The sequence below is a fragment of the Magallana gigas genome, chromosome 6, assembly GCF_963853765.1.
Source record: "Magallana gigas chromosome 6, xbMagGiga1.1, whole genome shotgun sequence".
NCBI lineage: Eukaryota > Metazoa > Mollusca > Bivalvia > Ostreida > Ostreidae > Magallana > Magallana gigas.
In genome coordinates, this window is record NC_088858.1 from 8,846,844 (window position 1) to 8,867,631 (window position 20,788).

Consider the following 20,788-nt stretch of genomic DNA (forward strand, 5'->3'; position numbering starts at 1 on the left):
AAAAATCAAAAACAACAAAAGGGGCTTGGTAATATGTGGGTAAAAATCGGCAGATTTTTAAACACTTTCTTGTGTAAGATCTACTGTACTGTAGTTGAATTTGTGATGATTATGCTCATTTAATCACAGTTCTGGCTATTGGTCCGCAGGTGAGCGATGTGGCCCCTGTGCCTCTTTTTTCAGCTACATGTGAAAAAATTATAATAAATGAAAGATAAGCGTTCATTCACGAATTTCTCGCAATGTATGATTATAATTGCAAAGGTTTCACGTTGTTTCGCAAAAAATTGGGAGTTTTTGATACGTAAATGAGCTCAACTGGCTTTCGTAATATCGAGCTGTGTCAGTCAGAATAAGAGGGGTGTCTGTTCCCTGAGTTTTAGTTAGAAAAAAAAGCTCTTGTCATATTTTAACTTATCTGCTGAACAGAAAATACATGTACCATATCTTTTGCAACATCTTAACTTTTTATTTTAAAGTTTTGTTTTTGTTTTGTTTTGTTTTTTGGTTTTTATTTTGGGGGGTGTCTCTGGGTCTTTTACCAATGTTATGATTAAAACAAAACTTTTATCAGTATATATAGAGAATTTTGTTAATGATAATGTTTTCAAACATTCATGATAACTGAGTAAAACCTCGAGTACTTTGTTTTCAATACAAGCCTCGCTGGTAATCAAATTCAAGATCATCTAATTAGTTTTACCATCCGCCTTGATCCTTATGAAATTGCAGTGTAGAGACTTAGCTTTGCTTTGTGTAGATCACTACGCATACTGTATCTGACAATCTTGTAACTTAATTACCACTGCCTTCCGGAACTTGGAGGTTATTGTTCATATACCTGACAAATAATAATTGATTTTTTTAGTATCCTAGCTTTTACAAAGAAAACGCCGGCAATTGTTCAGACAATTGGGTAGAACTTGTTAATGCCGAGACGTCGTCTGTTCGCTCTTTTTTGCGTGACTCAATCAGCCAGCCATTGGTACCTTATCCCGTTAGTCTTACTTCAATCAAATAGCTTTTAATTGGAATTCTGTTTAATTGCACGCAGAAAGCTGCAGGAATTGCGGGTATTACCTGGCCTTTTTTCGCGGTCGTCTGCGTCATATTTATCGGGGAACGCCGGTTTTTTCACATCTTGAAGAAAATCAAGATTTGTTTGTAAACATTAGCGAGAAGTTCCCATTAGCAACCGGTACTGTACTTCTGCCTGTATACGACTTTCAGCTCAGAATGTTGAACAAGCGTTAAGCCAAAGGAAAGTGGCATATTATGAATAATTGAAAACTATTGTTTGAAGTTTACATTGTATTATTGTGTAGTGATGATAAACTGCCACGAAACTTACTTTGTTCGGCTTCAAAGATTACACGTGGTAGATTATATGAATCAAAGAATAGAATATTTAAATCTGGAACCATTTGGTGCATTAAAAATTCAGCTGTAAATATTTATTTTGATTAAAACAAAACATATGCTGCCATCATCTATTATAAAATTGATTTCAGTGTTTTCAGAGCGTGGTGTATCTTTAATTTTCTGTTGTTCGATGATACGATAATTCTTTTTAAGAAGAAACACCAAGTCGCTAAAAGTATGATTCATTTCATGCAAGTGAAACTGCAACTAACCTATTCGAACACTCTTAGATTATGACAGAAGGACAACTTCGATTGTAACCTCACCACCACCACAAAAAGAATTCCATAAGTTTCATGGATTCTGTCTTTTAATGTCCTTCTGTCAAACCAGTATCCTGTTGAATCGAGATCTGTAATAGTATGTTCTCTCATGAAAAAGGCATATATTCGAAGGGTAACGTAGCATATTTCTCAGTTCTCTGGATCCTGTTCAGGAATAGTTTCAAACGAAATTTGTTTTGGAAGTACATGCATGTCGCTATATTTCTCTGGCTTGCCTTTTTTTTAACACCACGATCGGTAAATTCTATTCTTCATATTGGAATCCAATACAGCAATGTGTTGTCAGTTCGACTGATTTCAGCATAAAATAAAATGCATATAATAACAATTACTTTATTGTTCTTTATAAACATTTATCAACAAAGGGTAGAGACTATATACAATATACATATGGTCATATTACAAATGATTGCAATATGAAGTAATGTAAGTACCTTTGGAACACGTTCATCAATTGATTCTTTTCTTTGATGTAGGTAATGTAAAGCTAGTATCTCGGTTGTATTTTATCCAGATGTATTAACGATAAGGATAAAAAAAAAAATACGTCAGTGAGTATATCATATGTTCAATTAATAAAATCTAAAATCTACGCTGATAAATTAAAGAGTAACAATTATCACCAAGTATTTCTTTCTTTTTTTACGAAATTCATTTCTAATGTGAAAACAAAGATCCTTTCACAATTGCTGGTAGTAATCCGTTACCATAGAAGATATGAATTTCAAGCACCCGTATCACAGAGGTGAGCAGACGACAATTGCTTCTAGCATTCGGGGGTTTCCATCCGGGGTCCTTTCCTCGCCGCGCGCTGTTGGGGCGGTTCGTCATCATACTCGTCTTCTGTCTCCTCACCGTTGTCGTCTGCATACGCATCATCTCGGTTATCTACTTCATCGTGATAGCCATTATGCTGCATCTCCTCCTCGCCTTCATCAACCTCCATGTCTCTCTCTTCCTCGAAATTAGACTGTCTCTGTGGTTGTCGCGCGGGTTGGGATTTTGCCGGGTACCTGTTGCTGTCCTGGGTGTCACTTCGCTGGTTTCTGTGTTTAGGGGGTTCCTTTTCATGTTGGTTGTGTCGAGCCTCGCGTGCTGGTTTGGGCGCCAGCGAGTCATTGGATCTCCTCAAATCCTGGGACCTGTTGTTTGGTCCGCGGTCTTCTCGGCTTGTGTTTACTTTCTGGGACTGAGCTGTTGGTTTATTTGTAACATTGTTGCTTTTTTGATTTCCACGATGGCGAGGCTGGGTCCTGTCATCCACGAAGCCATTTTGATTTTTGTCATCATTGTAGCCATTTTGATTCGGTCGGTTGTTTTGAAGTTTCCGTTGGGGCTCTTTAGCAGGCTTCCATTTACCCCGCTCCTTTTGTCGCTGTGGAGATGGTTCCCTGTATGTCTGGTGGTGAGGTGGTTCCTCATAGTAATCCATGTCATCTTCTGGGGGCGGGGTCGGTTCGCGAACAGGGACTTTTTTCTGTCGTAATTCTTTTGGGGCACCCTCTCCCCCAACAACGAAAAAGCTGTCCACCTTTTTCACAACGAGCTCATGGCGAAGATTTGAAAAACTCTCGATCTAGAACGAAATGCAAAATTGAAAGTATCACTAAAACATTTACAATCTTGACTAATTGGTTGGATATGTATTCACTTTTAAGTTAATTATCTTACCTTGGTGTATGGTGGGACGGCACAATACAATGCTGTTGCTGGGTTGTCCAACATGTTGACCACCTCCCCCATGTCAGCCAGCATTTGCTCGAAGGACTGCTCTGTGTGGGGGTTGATGATCATTTTATCCTGTACAGACCTCATGGTGTTGTTGATGACGGTAAACGTCAAGGGTTTGCTCTTGGCTTGGTTTGGAGATCTATTCATCCCGCCGGTGTGACTCCCTCTGAGTACGTGTTCTCTGGAAGACCCCTGACTCCGCTGGATCGGCAGACCACGCTTGGTGGGGGAGGGAGGGCCGGATATCTGACCGTACTGTATTCTCCGGTCAATTTTTAGCGTGCTGGATACCACGCACTCGTCCCCCGGCTGAAATTCCTTGACATTTTGGATCAGCTTCCCGTCTTCAAGTCTGAAGATGTACATGACGCCCTGAGGAGTATCTATCTTGTTATTCAGATGGTTCATCAGGCTATCCAGGGAGGGAAACATTTTCTCGCTGATGGACAAAACGATACCTTTGTGCAGAGCGTCTCGGTTTTTGAAGAATTTTACCCTGATGGCCTTGCTGTGCTGTTCACGGTCCAGGAGGCTTGGTGGATAGCTCTCATAGCGCTCGTAGCGGTACTCATTGTAACCATTCTGCTGCCGGATCCTCTTCTGGTGGGGTTTAGAGACGGCCATTCTGTTTCCTCCACGATACGAGGGCTGGGGGTAATCCTCGCTCTCACTCGATTGGTAAGGATCTCTCTGCAAAAAATAACATTTGATGTTGGCTTTAAAACTCAACTCAGCTTTATAGACGAGATTAAATTGCAGGGGGTAGGAGTGTGTTGTGACGGATGCTCGGAAAATTTAAATCTCGCTTCAGATTTCGTACTGCAAATCTGTGACATCAGATAAGACAAACCTCAGGGAAATGGAACTTATCAGAGGTAAGAAAAGCCAATCAATAGGTATTGGGTGGACTTTGGTAATGATGTCCGTAAGATATGGCGTTACAAGATCGCTTCTCGGCAGTGCATTGATATCGCTAGGAGGCTGGAGTCCGCTATACGATACAAGGGTATTGTTTCCTAAGCAACCAGTCCCTTAATTATTAATTAATTTCTAGAACCTCAAAGCCGAGAAAGGTGAACAACATTGATAGTTACACTTTATACATATATCAGGGTCGGGAAGATATCGAACACCGCCCGTCTCACCTGTGAGGCAGGTTTGTTTGATTTGTATAATACGTGTTCCCGCTCTTCTAAAAACATAATATCTAGATTACAAACTCTATATATACATGTCACGTTATGAAATATGGACTTAATTAAGTTCTCAATATCTACAAGTATATTATTTTGATTTTTATAGTGAACAAATTATACATTAGAGCTGGCATTAAATTTTTTAAATGCTTCAGTACATGGTATATCATTATAGAAAAGAGAGAAATTATCCAAATGTATGTATGATTTTTATAGCTGTAAAATGTTAATATTTTGCTATATTTCCACACAGAGCTCTTCATATAAAGGAGTTAAATATAGTATAAATTGGTCACGATCATCCAGCTCTCTTGAAATATACAAACGAAATGTATGTACTTATTCAGATTATACGGTATATAATTCATAATTAATAATTGAATTCAAGTTTTTTATTTTTAAAATGTTTATGTTTTTATGTAAACACATGTATTACTGATGGAGTGGAAAAGTTACAAGAAATACATTCGATTGAAATGCATGTTATAAAAATTAAGTCAATGTAGAAAAGTTACGTGAATGTCAGTAACAGTTAATCAGAAACAATTTGAAAACCCTTTAGTTAATGCACAGCAATTCAACAGCTCCATATATATGATATGTCTACTTTTATAATGGAAATATAATTCTCATTTTAAAAAATCTTTGTTGTTTTATAGCTTTTCAGTTTACGATTCTTACCTAAAATATCTGTTGACCATTAAATGAAGCAACGTACGGTAGCTCCACAAAGTGAAATGAACACAAACATATACTAATATAAAGACTGATGTCGATCATGTTCCTTTCACGAAAGTAATCGTACCAAGAAAAAAACATTATAAAGAGTACTACGTGAAAATTTAATCAATTATCTTCATCTAATTTAATCAATGACCTTCATCTAATTATTCGGTACATCGACTTAGTGCTTTCTGCATTCTTATCACGCTTGGTTCACTACAAAAATTTCCCTTGTAACTTTACTTACAAGAGAAGCGATGTGAATAGTTTGGTGTTTTTTTTTTTTAAACAAATCAACTACAAAAAAATTACAAATGTTTTGAAGCTGGTTTCAGTTAGATAGTCAGATGCTAGATCTTAGAGAATAAACGATTTTCACCCTAAATTTTTTATTCGATTTGTATTTTTTATAAAGACGGGTATGAAAAATGATAGACACAATGCTAACAACGGTTATAAATACATTTTTTGTTCGCAGCTATAGCACGAACTGTTAGATATCTATTTGCAGATTTATCTACCAGACACAGACGTCAAATGGCTGCGATTGACTACACTAGCTAGGAATTATATATATATATATAATGATAGGACTTACCGAATCTGCGCCAGTATCGTAGTAAGAAGATCGCTTCATGTTGAAATCGTGCTGGTCTTGTGAAAGAAATCTCGGGTATGACGGAGATACATAAAATTAATATGTTCAGACACTGACCAACGCCAGCTTCAAGTTTGCATGGTAACCATAAACAATGGTGGAAGGTTTTCCCTCGGCGCGTGCCGCTTAGACTCTGTACCGTATTTGGTCCATTAAACACAGATATAATTATTGTATCTATGACAGTGGATATCGCCATTCTCATTGTTTATTAATGATGATTTGAATGATACATCTCAATAGGTCGAGGAATTTGGAAACCTTATGAGACGTCGGCGCTCGTTTGCGTATCTTCAGATAATTTACATAAAACAATTGATAAAATCTTCCAAATCTGAACTGAAAATCGAATGCCTTTTTTATCCTTTATTTTTCATGGTCGTGATTATTCAAAAAAAAACCAAACATTCCATTCAAATGGCTGTAATTGTAAAAATTGTTTTAATCTGCGAGTGTCTTTCAAGAAAATCATATGAAAGACCCCCAAATAAATTCCCCACCGGGTAAAAAGAATCTAATGCATTTTTTTCATACCAGAGCATATAAGTATTTTTTATCGTGGGGGGGGGGGGGGGCTTTTTCTTTCTTCTTTATGAAAGTATGGGGTTAATTTTTTGGATTAAATTCTAATATGCGTTATTCTTATCATGCAGCTCCAAAAGAATCACATCGTGGTTTGTACTTGATTAAAGTAATGAAATGAATTTACCAATAGACTTGCACGTCGTAAATAATGAATTATTAAAGATGTTTCCCTACACACCGTCCATTAAGCCCGGATGTGATAGTTTGGCAATTCTTGCGCACGGTACTTGGCAAATCAATGAAGCCGATGGACAGACGATGTAATTTGTAACGTCACTAATTGCTGATTAACTTCCCTTCCTTTACAATATCATATCTTTGTTACACGTAAAATAAAATAAAAAAATCTCGTCAAAAAATAGAAATTACGCTACTTTTGTCTCAGAGAGAGAGAGAGAGAGAGAGTTTTAGATATAAGTTTATATGACTGTTTTTTTAAACCCCACATGCATGTGATGAAACATACATTCACACGCATATAGCTGCAGATCTGTACATTACTCTATAAAATAATTTGAGTCGACAGACTGTACATATATAGCATACCAAAACCTGTAATTTACGGCGCACAAACAAATTGCGCTTGTTTTGAGCTGATTAAAACCTTATCTCGATATCCTACCACAATCTGTGCAAATAATCCATATAAAAAATTCTTAAGTTTATGTTCGTCAACTCAGTACTAATGTTGTCGTTTTACTTTTCTCAGACTTTCTCTTAATAAACACGCTAGTCTAACCGACCTCGGAAAGCGGATGGACAGTCGTCTTAATAGACCACGCCACCTTACGGGGGCTGATGATGGTGTTAAAAGGAATTTCAGAGGCAAGTAAAGTGACGAAATCTGTAGTTAAAAGTATGAGAATATTTTGCTTTTGATTAAGTATTTGCACACAATATGGTAGGGTAAGATGTTTTCAGGGAGGTAAGAAATAAACAAGTCGGACCTTTGGCTAGCGACAATGACTCAGTACATATAGATCCAATAAGTACATGTATCTGTATAATAAGTAAACTACCTTGCATATCCTACTTCCGTCTCAAGTTCTTTCATATCATGGTTAAATAGAGAACTTCATATCGCTTTGATTAGTAAGTACACTGTATTCTAAACTGTAGGAGAGAGAGAGAGAGAGAGAGAGAGAGAGAGAGAGAGAGAGATTTATTTGTATATTATTTGATATACAAGGGGGTCGAGTTGGGGTAAAAAGATCTATTCTGTGAAATCCTCAAGCTTTTACGTAAGCGTGTATACCAATCTTACAGTTAAGAATTTGATTATAGCTTTACATCTGTGTGTAAATTGTTATCGAGAAAACATTGCAAGTATTATTTAATGAATAAAAAAAAATGATTTTTTTAAATAGAAAGAAGTTCGCAAATATTCCTCTTCCTGACTTCAATATCCTGGCCTTTAATAAAAGCCTATACTCAGAATTATCAAACATGTCAGCTAGGCTGAATCTCAACAAAAATAATGATTTGGGGTTTTGTGAAAATGCCAAAGGTTTAAAAATTTAAAATGCAGGAAACTTAAAAAAAAAAATGCTATAATTTCAAATTTGATGATGAAAGGAAAAAAAAATCATTTAGTAATGAATTGGTAACAATCAGAGGACTATAGTTTTGGAAGAATTTTAACATCTTGATCCCATCCTATGAACGATAACCTTTTTATTTTAACACGATAACCAACTATAACACCCTTATGCTGGGTGTATGATGCATTTTTTACCCATACATATATACATACGTTAATTGCAGGTTTTAAAAAAAGAAGAAAAAAACCCATTGAATTTAAAATCTCAATACCAATGCATGGTAGTCATGTCATTTTACTTTCAGTTAACTGTAAACGAATGACCACTTAAAGGTCAGAAAGTGTAACGCGGCCCAATATACGCCTGGCTGTATACCTGTATTATTTCCGAAAGTTCAGAAACTGGGCCTATTGATAGACTTAGGGGGTCCCATTCACGTATAAATTCAACGAGCGCTTTGAAAGTTTTACACTTTTACAAAAGAAGAGGTAAGTTTTCGTTCTACTGTCAGATCTATTCACAAAATCAGTCTAGATCTCACAACTTTCATTAATCTTTCTAATCTACATGTAAGATGGAATAAAGCTTAATTATGTAAATTTAGTCGCTGCATGTCGCCTCATATACGAACCCTGTGGTAAAAATATTTGTACCCCTCCCCCTTCCCAGATATTTTAACCACAGGGTACAAGGGAGTTTTTTTGTCCTGGTGGGATCCCAAGGCTTATTTTCGTAACATGCATAAGTTTAAATATAAATACAGTATCCAAACCGGATCGGGGGGAGGGGGGGGGGGAGCTTTTAGATTCGCACATATGGAAGGAAAGGGTAATGTGCATCTCATCTAACTACTGTCTTATTTTCTTCTAAATTTAATAATTTTATGCGTGTTTGCTTTCTCTAGTTAACCAATGAAGATTATTACAAACTAACGAGGGGCAAAGTCTTCAAATCCACTTGTGTCATATCGCACACAGAAAAACATGTACACATCAAAACACTGACTTTGTACCGAGGCCGTTATTGTGTGCTGTGTATATATCACGGATAACCACGGACCTTCGTGGCGAGATGAACATACAGGGATTCCGAGTGTTAGTCCAGTGTGTGGTGGCAGCTCTCCTCTCTCCCGTCGGATCGCTCAACTTCAAACCGAACATTGTGATTTTTCTGGCCGATGATTTGGGATACGGAGATGTGGGTGCGTTCGGGAACAATACGATACGGACACCTAATATCGATGCCCTCGCCAGTGACGGGATCAAGCTGACCCACCACCTCACCGCCGCCAGCGTCTGTACCCCCAGCAGGTCAGCCATGCTTACCGGGCGGCTGCCTATCAGGACGGGTATGTCTAACACTAGGGATTTATTGCTTGCGTACCCCCCTCCTATTTTTTTAATTAATTTTTTTTTGGGGGGGGGGTCAAATTACAAAAAAAAACCCACCAATTAGAAGTCTTCTCTGTTATTTTCTAGTAAAAGATATATATGATTTTTACCACGACATTTTTGTAGGAATGTTCGCTAACGGGCGTATTGTGGTGAATATATTTGCTGCTAACGGAGTCGGTCTTCCCACGTCAGAAACCACGCTGGCAGAAGTCGCGAAGACCGTGGGATACAAAACAGCTCTTGTAGGCAAGTACCGGTTACAGTAGCAGAAGACTCCCCCCCCCCCCCCCCCCAAAAAAAAAAAAACATGAAAAAAACACAAAAACATATAAAAAAAAAAACCAAAGCAAATAAAAATCCTGTACCCTTTGCCACCAACTTTCCCCATCTAGATTTTCAACCCCAACTCAAAATGCACGTGCACCTTCTTAGAATTTTTATGCAATCCATACGACCCCTGTCTTTTTAGGACTCGCGTCGAGAAATTTCAAAATGCTGGTAAAGGTGTGGTCCGGCTGCTTTTCACATATCAGAATAGGCAAGATTCGTGGATCATTCACATACATGTAGCAAAAATATATAGTAAACTCATTCTACGTTTTAGGAAAATGGCATCTAGGAATGAACAGAGATTACAAAGGTGACATGGCGTTTCATCCCAGAAATCGAGGCTTTGATTTTTATTATGGCCATATCCTAACCAATATGAAAGACTGGAGCAACGAAGGAGACAGAGTTCTAACGTCTCAGAGACCAAACATGTTTTATCAAATGGCCACCGTCTTCTTTGTTGGAATCACTACTTTGATATTTTTGAAAAAGGTTGGTCTTATAGGATGGGGACTGTGTGTCTTATTGTTTGTTCTGATGAGTACTCCTATGGCTTACATTATGTTTGTCTTTAACAACATGGCGTGGTTGAATGGACTTCTCTACCGTGACTTTGAACTCGTGGAACAACCAATCCACCTAGAAACACTCTCGTATCGATACACCCAAGAGTCAATTAGATTTTTAAGGGACAGGGAGAGAGACAACAATCCGTTCCTATTGGTCGTCTCCTGGGACCACGTGCACACCGCTTTGAAGACTTTGAAAAAGTTTCGCGGGAAATCTAAACACGATCGCTATGGCGATGCAATTGAAGAAATGGACTCTGGGATAGGTGATGTAATGAACGCTCTTGATCAGTTTGGATTTGGCAGAAACACAATGATATACTTCACTTCCGACAATGGAGCTCACTTAGAAGAAACGGGGATGAAAGGTCAAAGTGACGGAGGGTCCAACTTGCCTTTCCGAGGTATCTATATATCAGATTAACATTGATTTTTTTTCTTCAGTTAAATCACTCAAAGAACATAAATTCAATCTTGACATTTCTTTGCACAGGTGGAAAAGGCCACCCCACGGTGGATGGGGGTATTCGAGTCCCGACCGTCATCAGGTTCCCCGGTATTATACCACGTGGTAAGGTCATAGACGAGCCGACTCAGCAACTTGACATGTTCACGACCATCACAAAGCTAATCGGCGGAAAGATCCCCAGCGACCGGGTTATTGACGGGAAGGACATGCTGCCGCTCCTACAGTTCAAGGAAAGCAAGTCGCCTCACAAATTCATGTACCATTACTGTGGGGAGCATCTTCAGGCGACAAGATATAGACCCCCACAAGGTATATATTGTACAAAGCTACTGCACTTCGTCACCCATTTAACTAATATCCAAGAGATTTTTCTCTAATTCCAGACAATTTCATTTTTTCTTTTTTAGGAAGCAGTGTATGGAAACTTGTGTCCGAACTTCCAAATTACAAACCAGGAGAGGACAAATGTTACGGACTAGCCTGTATATGTAGTAATACTATAAAATATGATCCACCTCTGCTGTTTGATATAACAGCAGATCCAGGGGAGAGAAATCCTGTCAGTTACAAAAATAACAAACATTTACAGGACATTGTTGATAAAATATCAGCTGCCACAGCTGAGCACAAAAAGAGTGTGGGTACCCCAGAAAGTAGAATGACATTCTTTAAATTATTATGGAGGCCATGGTTTCAACCATGTTGTAATTTCCCATCATGCACTTGCTCAGATCCGGTTTATAAGGATTTTGTTGATGAATAGGTATATTTATATATTTAATAAAATGAAGAAAGAAATACATTTTTATGTTTTTTAGCAAAATAAAATGAAAAAGAAAATATACTTGCTTTTTCTTTTATTCAGCCCCTCTTTGTCATTCTAATTGATATTACACTAACCATGCATGTTCCTATTGAAATATTTATGGTACATTCATACAATAAACAACAAAATGGGAATTTACATCTTAATGATTATCCTTGTCATGGACAGCAAGTTCTAGGAAAGAAATCTAAACAAGCTGAATCCGAGTGCCCACTACAACAGGATGTTACTGAGGTAACAATAGAAGTCAGAACTTTATGAGAGGAAGAAATATGTACGGCTATAAATTAGGGCTCACTAAACAGTCAACTATCAACAATTCTTGAATTACCGTATCTTTGGAAATAAACAGTATTTGTAACATTCAAAAGCAATAACTAATAACAGGAAAATAAATATCATTGATATGTCCCACTGTCAATTATAAATCTGTGAAAATATCAATATCATTTCTACTTCATCTATACATTCTATATCCTTCTATCTCTGACATCAATCACAACTTTCATCAGTCTGTATTGTACACAATGAAAGAACAGTCTGTGTATTGGGTTAGTATCCATAAACACAAAATACACCATCCTCAACATCAGATATTCCCAAACTTTTCTCAGCAATATGAAAGTTATCTATTAAGATGCTGGTATCGTAGTCTTGGGTTTGACCATCTTCTTCAGCTGTGAGCTGCCCATGGCTGAGGCGAACTTTTTCACTGTACTGTCGTACCCTCCTTTGACAGCCAAGTCATATGGGGTCTCTCCTCTGTCGTTTTTCTTGGTCTGGTCTGCCCCATTTCTGTAACAAAGGATTTTTTTTATACACAAATGCACAATGTATAGAGAAGTAAAACATGATCAGTTGAATGCATGGAATGGAACTGATTGAATCCTGTTGGGAATTGAGAATGGTAAATCAATGCACAATATGTACAGAAGTAACACATGATCAGTTACAGAGCAAGAATGCAAATGATTGAAATTGAATTCTGCTGTTGGGAATTGACATTGGTAGATCTGAAGATAATCCGTCTTTTGAAGGGTATTGCTCCTGTATTAATGTTTTCTAGTTTAGTGCCAATACTTACTCTAGGAGAACAGAGATGACCTCTGACCCTGAAGGTCCCAGTCCAACAGCCTCATGTAAGGGGGTGTTGCCCTTGCTAAAACAGAGACAAATTGTAGAAATTAAAGCATAATATACATAAACATCTCAAAATTTGATTTCTGTTTGCTTTTCTTTGTGAGCTTTGATTTGCAATTCTAGAGTGTTTACGATAGATATATAGAATGGTAAAAAATACAATTAATATTGCCATTCATTTAACGAGGTCGAGTACAGAACGAGTACGCATGCTTTCGCGCAGCGTTTCATTTGTATTGTGATGTCATTTTTTTGCTTGGTTGACGCCATGGCGTGATAGTTTTTACTGCAGATATTCAGCGAAATTTGTTGAAAATTGCTTGTGTGATGCGTAAAATCGATATTATATTATGGAATAAACATAAATGTCTCGAAGTATAGGTTTTTTTGGGACTTGGGTCAAAAACGTGAAGAGGGTTCAGCAAGCCTAGCCCTCTGTCACGTTTTCTTAACCCGCCTAAATATAGCTTAATTCCTATATTTCAAGACACCATGTATTTCATATTAATGACCCTTAATATGTGATGTTATATATTAATTTATTACTTAAATATGTCTGATTGTTTTAATAATACTATAGAGATCACCATTTCCGCCTTTGTCAAATAAAAAATAGCCATTATCTGACAAGTCTGTGAAATTGGGCATACAAAAAATAACTTTGATAAGACCCCTGGAACAGATCAGGAGGTAAAAGGGTTTTTTTATTTGACCATTTGATGCCTTTTAGCAATAACTTTAATATGTAGAACAGAAAAAGAAATCCCTAGGGCAGAAGTTTAAAAAATGTGCAAAATTGGTACATTTCAAGCTAAATCCCATAGGGTCCTATGTTAAAATTAACAAACTTTGATATGACCCCTTAAACAAACGGTGTGGTAAACGTCTTTTTTTTTTAATCTTAAAATAATAATTATACCAGTAGAAATTCTTGTTAAAAATTTCATTCAAAAATCTAGGGCAGAACAAATTAGACCCGGCCTCGTTAATCATTTATCAATAATACCAGGTGTACTAATTACATACATAGAGGATGGCCCCTTCATGTTGATGTCAACTCCAGCTTCCACTAAGACCGGTATACAAGCTGCTCTCTTGTTTTTGATAGCCACATAGATGCAGGATAGGCCATCTTTATTGGTACACTCAGCATTGGCTCCCTGTAAAACAATTACCAACCGTTAATGCTCTTCCATTATCACTCAAGTCTCTAACATAAAGCTGTGAATTTTAATTCATTTTTAGCATATGAAAAAAAGAAGGAAACATTTGCTTACATGTACAATAAGAAATAAAATGGTCATGATGAGACCTGCTTAACACAGTTGGTTTGCCAGAAATTCTCTTTTTCAAATTCAAGCAAGCACTTTTAAGTGTTCTCTGTAAACTGACCTCGTCTATCAACTGTTGCACTTCAGAAGGATCTCCCTCACCATTGGGACCAAGCTCTCGTAGTAATTTCTGATCAATTGCCTGGAAAATCATTACAAAGTCTTTTTTGTTACACCTCATATTCTTTGATCTTATACATCCAATTGCACCATTTGTGTATCATTACATACTTTAAGTATAAGTACTGTTGTCAAATAACATTAAACTTCAATACCACTGCAATTTGGGGTTATCATTAGATGATCTTGACCAACTAATTATGCACTGTATTATCCCATTACTTACTGCTATCTTTGGTCCTACTTTTTTCTTGGGTTTCGTTTTCTTGGTTGTTTTCTTTGTTACAACTTCTACACTTTCTGTTCAACAAAAGATTACAGGAGTTGAAACTTGTCCAACTAATTATGTAGCATTAAGAAACAGTTACTGATATAAAGTGAGCTTCAATGGCCTTTCCTATGTAAAATCACATAAATAAATCTTAGTTTTGAATACTGGTATACTTTGATTAAAATAAATGTAAATAAACTTATAATCATAAAACAAAATCTGAACAAAAAATAAACAAGAACATCAAATAAAAGTTACAGCAAAAATATATTTGAAGCACTTCAATGGTGAAATCTTTGGTTTGTAACATGGTAAAATGAGGATAAAAGTGTTTATCAAATGATATAGGACTGAAGTGATCGGGGTCTCTGACACTGACCGTCTGAGTCGGTGTTGTGCCAGCTATCCTGCTCCGTGTGCTGGCTCAGGTAGTCTCCACTCATCGCGATCTTGCGCCCAGCCAGGGGGTCTTTGTTGTTGCGTAGGGCAAAGGTCAATGTCACACTTAGTTCGTAACCATCTTCCTGTACTGTGCTGGTCAGGAGCTGTGCAACGAAAATTAAAATTAGCTTTCTACAAGAATATCAATCTTTTTTTTTCCTGAAATAAATAAAGAAAAGATAAGATAATAAATCCTACCTTTCCCATTTTGGGTTCACCAATGAGGGCTCTGAATTCTGCCTCATTTTGTGCATGAGCTTTCAGGTGTGCACACATGTGATCCACCTGCTTTCTCCAGTAGCCTAAAATTGGATTATCAAGGATATACATGTATTGACAGACACTAAATTAAACAGGATATTTATATGAATATTTACACTGTTCAGATAGACTTATACAAGCTTTCAGTCATTACAAATTACATAATATCATAAAAAATCCCAAACGACTAGAGCAGATTTTTTGGATGTACAAAGAACTCATAATGAAGTCAGAGATAACAACTGTAAGACAAAAGCTGACTGAAGGCAACTCAGACTTCCAGAAATCAGAATTAATATTGCATTGCAATCTATTTCATCATGTCTACTGAAATCCCTGGAAATGGACCCTATACCTTTGCCTGGACTGACAGCAGTCAGCAATGGCCTCCTGTCTCTCAGCTGTTTCTCAAATGACTTCTTCTCCTCTTCCTGTTCCTGCTTCTTGGCTAGTTCTCTGTCCGATGGGTAGAAGAGTCCCACCGTCTGAGTGGAGGCACTGGCGGTGGGTCGGCGCGGTGCTGCTGTGGTTGATGGGGGCATGATGGGGTAACTAACAGGTAACCACTGTGTCTGAAGATAATAAAGATATGTATATCTTACAAATGAGGTAACTGACAGGCAACCATTGACAAAACAAATATGAGAGATCTTACAGCAGCATGTTACTTAGCCTTGCCAAATTTACAATATGAATTTTCAATAAACTATTATAGGCAATGTTTGTTAATACAAAAAGAAATTCATCGGTCAATATCCATTTAAGATTCAGACACAATGTTGATTGACTGACCTGTGGTGGTGGCTTATGTTGTCCTGGTATGGGGCCCTCACAAACTACACAGGTGGGGACAGAGAAAGGCACCACCGACCGGCAGTACTGACACATACCCATCTACAGAAGGAAACAAACAATGGGAAAACTCAAACAATTTCACAATAAATGGGAAAACATCTCAAAATGAAATCTTATTGAATATGACAATTTTTTAATAAATTTATACTACATGGATTCTTTATAATCAGATACATTGAAATTGATCCAAAACCCCACCTTTCTGATGTCGCTTGTTGGGATGGAGACTTTTGGTTGGGAGGAGGGCGAGGTGGTATCCATTCCATTTGTATATTTTCCAAATAAATCCATATCACCAGTGTAATAAGAAGTTCTGGATATAAAAACATTAAATATTTAAAATACATGGTATAAAGATGATGATCAATTTTGATATACATGTACAAGTAATTTGCAGCAAAATGGTACATTAAAGAAAGAAGTAAATAAAAGAAGAGTTCTCTCTTTTAAAAGGTATATAAGAGTTATCTCCCTTAAAGTCTGTTGCATCCCATTTTGATATACATGTAATTTGCGGCATAGCAATACATTAGTAATTCTCTCTTTTAGAGGTTTATAAGAGTTAGCTCCCTTAAAGTCTGTTGCATCACACCTCATCTGATCCAGTTCCTGTTCCAGTCTCATGGCCGCCGTGGTCTCCGGAAGACGCTTAGCTGAGTGGGGCCTCTGGGGGGACTCATGACGCATGCTGGTCTAAAAACATAACCACATTCTAAATGTACAAGTAGATACATGATATAAGTTTTTTCACAAATAGATGAAGATGATAAGTGTGAACAGGCAAGCATGCTTCACAATCTTGTAGAGTACAGACCTCTCTGTTTCTCCTTGCGCTGGAAAATCTGGCATCAGCATAAGGACGTCTGTGAGAGGACCCTGACACTGTCATATCTAGGAAATATATCATACAAAATAGAAGTCATGTATCCAGGATAAATAACACAAAAATAGAAATCACACGAAACGATCGAGTTCTTCAAACTCATCCTGCATTCATTAACACGTTTAATAAAAAGATGATGTTATAATTACTCAATAATTCTGACTAAATACAAAATATCAAAAACCAATGTGTACATGTGTTTGTCCATTTCACAAAATGAATGTTAGACTACTATATATATTTACAATGCCTAACAATTTATGCTGACACATTACAGCTTTACCTGATAGTTTTTGAGTTGCTGTTTTCATCGCCGATACATCAGTCCAAGCTGTACCCTCTGACAACATCAAATTTTTGGCTGCTCTCTTCGTATTCAGCTGTAGCCAAAAAATTAAATAAATTAATAACATGCAGTATAAGAAGGATGAAATTTCAAACAAATTATTTTCATATTCTTGAATATTTTGTACATCAGTTATACAATCATGAAATTTTATGATTTTATAATGCATTTAACCAGGGAAAATAACAAGATAATTTATAGTCTCAACATATTATTTCTTCAAATACTTTTAGGTACTTGATATTGAAGAAATTCTTGAAGAAATACTAGATAAGCATTTATACTGTGATAAAATATCAATGAATAGCTTCCAAGTCAATGACAGGGAATAAATTACCAGACAGATAATGAAAATCTGATTACTAACCCTGGTTTTTTCTTGGTCAATTTCATCTTGAAACCCAAGATCATCATCGACAGGGGGAGAATGAGGAACAGGGGCAAACTCCACCTCAAAAACCTTGGTAACTACATTACTCTCCCTCATTCCATCTCTGAAACCAAAAAATACAATTACCTCTTTAAATTATTAGCATTTCTTTCAACCAAACATGAAGAACATTTTTTGCAATTTTCAAACAAAAAATACAAAGAATATACATGTATTACTATACACAAGTAAATGGTTTATGGGATTATGGGCTTTTCAAATTGGATTTTATAAAGCAATGACTGTGTTTACTGAGGTCTTACTTACTTTGACAGTGCTAAAGCCTTAACTGTCTGTTTTCCAGCAGGAAGAGTAAATGGTCCCATGTACTGCATGGTGCATTTCTCCACTCCAACTTTCGGAAATGGATCTGGCTTTGTTCCATTTATTGTGTAAAATATTTTTGCCTCTTGTTTACCATCTGTGGAAAAAAATCACAAAGCTTTTTTTTATTGCAAAATTGTTATAAAATAACTGCAGCTGTGTAATTTTATTTGTTTTTTTTTAATGAGCTGGTCAAAATGGATAAACAAGAAAAATTTCCTTTTTCTTTATCTAAATACACATTCACAGTCTTAATTATTAGTGTCTACAGTACCATTAGTTGTGTAATGTTTCATGCAACCAATGTGCAATATTAATATAAATTTCAACTAAAACCTTACATACCAATTGATAGCTCAATTTTGGTGTTGGAGTCTATTGATAGCTTTGACCGGCCTGGAAGAGGGGTCCTTATGGGTATAATGGCTGGGACTGGGATAGATCCAGCTGTCATTTTGTTACTAAAAGACAAAGATTCAATTATGAACGGTAAATCTAATAGTAAAATCATGTGAATAATTGTAACCAAAGTTTATCGAAAACATACAGATCTGTTCTGATTGCTAGTATCACTCTAGGCATGTTTTGGAGTAAAAATGGAGGTAAATAATACAACTTCAGAATACGAAATCATACATTTATGTTTTAACCTGAGTTTATAAAGTAATTTGAATGCCACATGCTCAATATGTTAATTGCACTATGACTTTTTACACGAACACCTACGAGTTTAGATGTGGTATAGTTGTAAACAATTGAACATGAATTTTTCTTTATTTTTCTAAAAAATGTATCAGACAAGAAGTTATAGATATGCATCCTGATTTGACGAACTAATTACAAATTTGGGACCTTACAAGTACAAGTAGTCCCTTACAGAGTAGATTTATTTGTATCAGAACTGCAGTAGCTACATCGATCCTTCGATTTACAATACACTTTTTACAAAGCATTAAAACATTGCAATTGTTCAATTACTTTAGTGAATTAAATAATGACCATCCTACCACAACAGTCAACTATAGTGCACAGCCCTCACCCTCGAGGAACGTTGCAAGGAGTTACAGTACGTGGAATCTTTATTTAAGCATGTCTAAATCATTTTACCTTTCCACAGGATATGAAATATTATTAGCTAATAGTATACTTTACTTGCATTAAGCATACACTTTTAATGTTATTCATTACCTTCAATATATGTTCATAAATCTGTAATAATGAATAAAATAAAATAAAAACAAATAACAATTCTATCGAAAACTTGTCCAGACACCTGCCATGTTTTGTCAATAGCAACACGCGCCCTAGATAATTTGTTAAACCGAATTTCATTGGCTAATGGCTAAAACTAAAAGTTGAACTGAAGCAAATCTACATTTCCGATTTGGTGGGTTTTTTTTTTTTTTTTTTTTTTTTTTTTTTTTTTTTTTTTTATTTTTTTTACATTTAGACCATTTGGTAATTTTCTTTGTAAGTACCATTTCTTTTTTATCTGTGAAAAAAAAAAACCATGAATGAAAGCTGGCTTCGTAGTCACCAACTTTCCTCAAGTCAATACCCAGCCTCAAATCTTGAGTTGAGGGATTTGAAAATTTTGGTGACGGTGGAGAATTACCTACTTTTCAAGTTATGGACCTTTGTTTTGATACACGTTATTCCCAGTTGTTTTTTAAGCAATATGAGCTGCAATTTTCATGCTGATTTTTTTTTTAACGAAAAATGTTATTTTTTATATACTTAACGAGGCCGAGTACAGAACGAGTACGCACGCTTTCGCGCAGCGTTTCATTTGTATTGTGACGTCATCTTTTTGCTTAGTTGACGCCATGGCGTGATAGTTTCAACTGTAGATATTCAGCGAAAATTGTTGAAAATATCTCGTTTGATGCGTAAAAATAATGTTATATTGTGGAATAAACATAAATGTCTCGAAGTATAAGCTATTGGTCGAAAACGTGAAGAGGGTTCAGCAAGCCTAGCCCTCTGTCACGTTTTCTTAACCCGCCTAAATATAGCTTAATTCATACATTTCAAGACAGTAACCATGTATTTTATATTAATGACCCTTAATATATGATGTTATATATTTTTTTATTACTTAAATATGTCTGAATGTTTTAATAATACTATATAGATCACCTTTTCCGCCTTTGTCAAATAAAAAATAGCCATTATCTGACGAATCTGGGAAATAGGGCATACAAAAATCAACTTTGATAAGACCCCTGGAACAAACCAGGAGGTAAAAGGTTTTTTTTATTTGACCATTTGATGCCTTTTAGCAATAACTTTGATAAGTAGAACAGAAAAAGAAATCCCTAGGGCAGAAGTTTTGAAAAAATGTAAAAAATATGAAAAATTGATACATTTCAAGCAAAATCCCATAGGGTCCTATGTTAAAGATTAACAAACTTTGAGATGACCCCCTAAACAAACGGTGTGGTAAATGTCTTATTTTTTAATCTTAAAATAATAATTATATCAGTAGAAATTCATGTAAAAAGTTTCATCCAAAAATCTAGGGCAGAACAAATTAGACCCGGCCTCGTTAAATGGCAAAAACATTATGGTGTTTAAATTCTGTTAGCCATATTTTTATTGGAAAAGCCGCAAAGAAGCCTTATATGAAGAAAAATTGAATTTTTGTCGTCCTGTACA

The 20,788-nt window shown here is 36.2% G+C and overlaps 3 protein-coding genes across 7 annotated transcripts; 1 reads left to right on the top strand and 2 right to left on the bottom strand.

The window, feature by feature from the left end:
- Window positions 1-2,025: 2,025 nt before the first annotated feature.
- LOC105341393 (uncharacterized) lies at window positions 2,026-6,143 on the bottom strand. 3 transcript variants are annotated; one of them, XM_011447913.4, is made up of 3 exons: window positions 5,955-6,143; window positions 3,378-4,127; window positions 2,026-3,282 (listed from the first exon to the last, which is right to left on the bottom strand). In XM_011447913.4, exons 1-3 carry the CDS (start codon window positions 5,991-5,993, stop codon window positions 2,473-2,475), a joined length of 1,599 nt encoding a protein of 532 aa, XP_011446215.3. In that variant the 5' UTR covers window positions 5,994-6,143; the 3' UTR covers window positions 2,026-2,472. The 3 variants fall into 3 exon arrangements, with proteins under 3 accessions (XP_011446215.3, XP_065944260.1, XP_011446233.3); XM_066088188.1 differs by lacking the exon at window positions 5,955-6,143 and adding an exon at window positions 5,315-5,336; XM_011447931.4 differs by lacking the exon at window positions 5,955-6,143 and adding an exon at window positions 4,288-4,432.
- Window positions 6,144-8,486: 2,343 nt separating this feature from the next.
- LOC105341386 (steryl-sulfatase) lies at window positions 8,487-11,862 on the top strand. Of its 2 annotated transcripts, none has more exons than XM_066086649.1 (6): window positions 8,487-8,628; window positions 9,045-9,488; window positions 9,658-9,773; window positions 10,132-10,837; window positions 10,927-11,211; window positions 11,310-11,862. In XM_066086649.1, exons 2-6 carry the CDS (start codon window positions 9,212-9,214, stop codon window positions 11,663-11,665), a joined length of 1,740 nt encoding a protein of 579 aa, XP_065942721.1. In that variant the 5' UTR covers window positions 8,487-8,628; window positions 9,045-9,211; the 3' UTR covers window positions 11,666-11,862. The 2 variants fall into 2 exon arrangements, with proteins under 2 accessions (XP_065942721.1, XP_011446202.3); XM_011447900.4 differs by having other exon boundaries at window positions 8,488-8,628; window positions 9,658-9,780; window positions 10,139-10,837.
- LOC105341370 (double zinc ribbon and ankyrin repeat-containing protein 1) lies at window positions 11,743-19,452 on the bottom strand. Of its 2 annotated transcripts, none has more exons than XM_011447882.4 (17): window positions 19,319-19,452; window positions 18,476-18,591; window positions 18,074-18,227; window positions 17,744-17,870; window positions 17,314-17,410; window positions 16,962-17,038; window positions 16,740-16,840; window positions 16,346-16,460; window positions 16,085-16,186; window positions 15,648-15,864; window positions 15,230-15,333; window positions 14,970-15,135; window positions 14,546-14,619; window positions 14,261-14,341; window positions 13,895-14,028; window positions 12,813-12,887; window positions 11,743-12,523 (listed from the first exon to the last, which is right to left on the bottom strand). In XM_011447882.4, exons 2-17 carry the CDS (start codon window positions 18,582-18,584, stop codon window positions 12,361-12,363), a joined length of 1,896 nt encoding a protein of 631 aa, XP_011446184.3. In that variant the 5' UTR covers window positions 18,585-18,591; window positions 19,319-19,452; the 3' UTR covers window positions 11,743-12,360. The 2 variants fall into 2 exon arrangements, with proteins under 2 accessions (XP_011446184.3, XP_011446192.3); XM_011447890.4 differs by lacking the exon at window positions 19,319-19,452 and adding an exon at window positions 19,138-19,244.
- Between the last annotated feature and the right edge of the window lie 1,336 nt (window positions 19,453-20,788).

What these genes read in the sequence shown, in the direction of transcription:
- LOC105341393 (XM_011447913.4), bottom strand. Translation starts at nt 5,993, where the DNA reads ATGAAGCGATCTTCTTACTACGATACTGGCGCAGATTCG. An exon ending in ACGATACTGGCGCAGATTCG is followed by an intron (nt 4,128 to 5,954) that starts GTAAGTCCTATC and finishes TATTTTTTGCAG; the next exon opens with AGAGATCCTTACCAATCGAG. An exon ending in CCGTCCCACCATACACCAAG is followed by an intron (nt 3,283 to 3,377) that starts GTAAGATAATTA and finishes ATTTCGTTCTAG; the next exon opens with ATCGAGAGTTTTTCAAATCT.
- LOC105341386 (XM_066086649.1), top strand. Translation starts at nt 9,212, where the DNA reads ATGAACATACAGGGATTCCGAGTGTTAGTCCAGTGTGTGGTGGCAGCT. An exon ending in GCGGCTGCCTATCAGGACGG is followed by an intron (nt 9,489 to 9,657) that starts GTATGTCTAACA and finishes ACATTTTTGTAG; the next exon opens with GAATGTTCGCTAACGGGCGT. An exon ending in AAGATATAGACCCCCACAAG is followed by an intron (nt 11,212 to 11,309) that starts GTATATATTGTA and finishes TTTCTTTTTTAG; the next exon opens with GAAGCAGTGTATGGAAACTT.
- LOC105341370 (XM_011447882.4), bottom strand. Translation starts at nt 18,584, where the DNA reads ATGACAGCTGGATCTATCCCAGTCCCAGCCATTATACCCATAAGGACC. An exon ending in GCGCAAGGAGAAACAGAGAG is followed by an intron (nt 16,841 to 16,961) that starts GTCTGTACTCTA and finishes TTATGTTTTTAG; the next exon opens with ACCAGCATGCGTCATGAGTC. An exon ending in GTGAACCCAAAATGGGAAAG is followed by an intron (nt 15,136 to 15,229) that starts GTAGGATTTATT and finishes TTCGTTGCACAG; the next exon opens with CTCCTGACCAGCACAGTACA.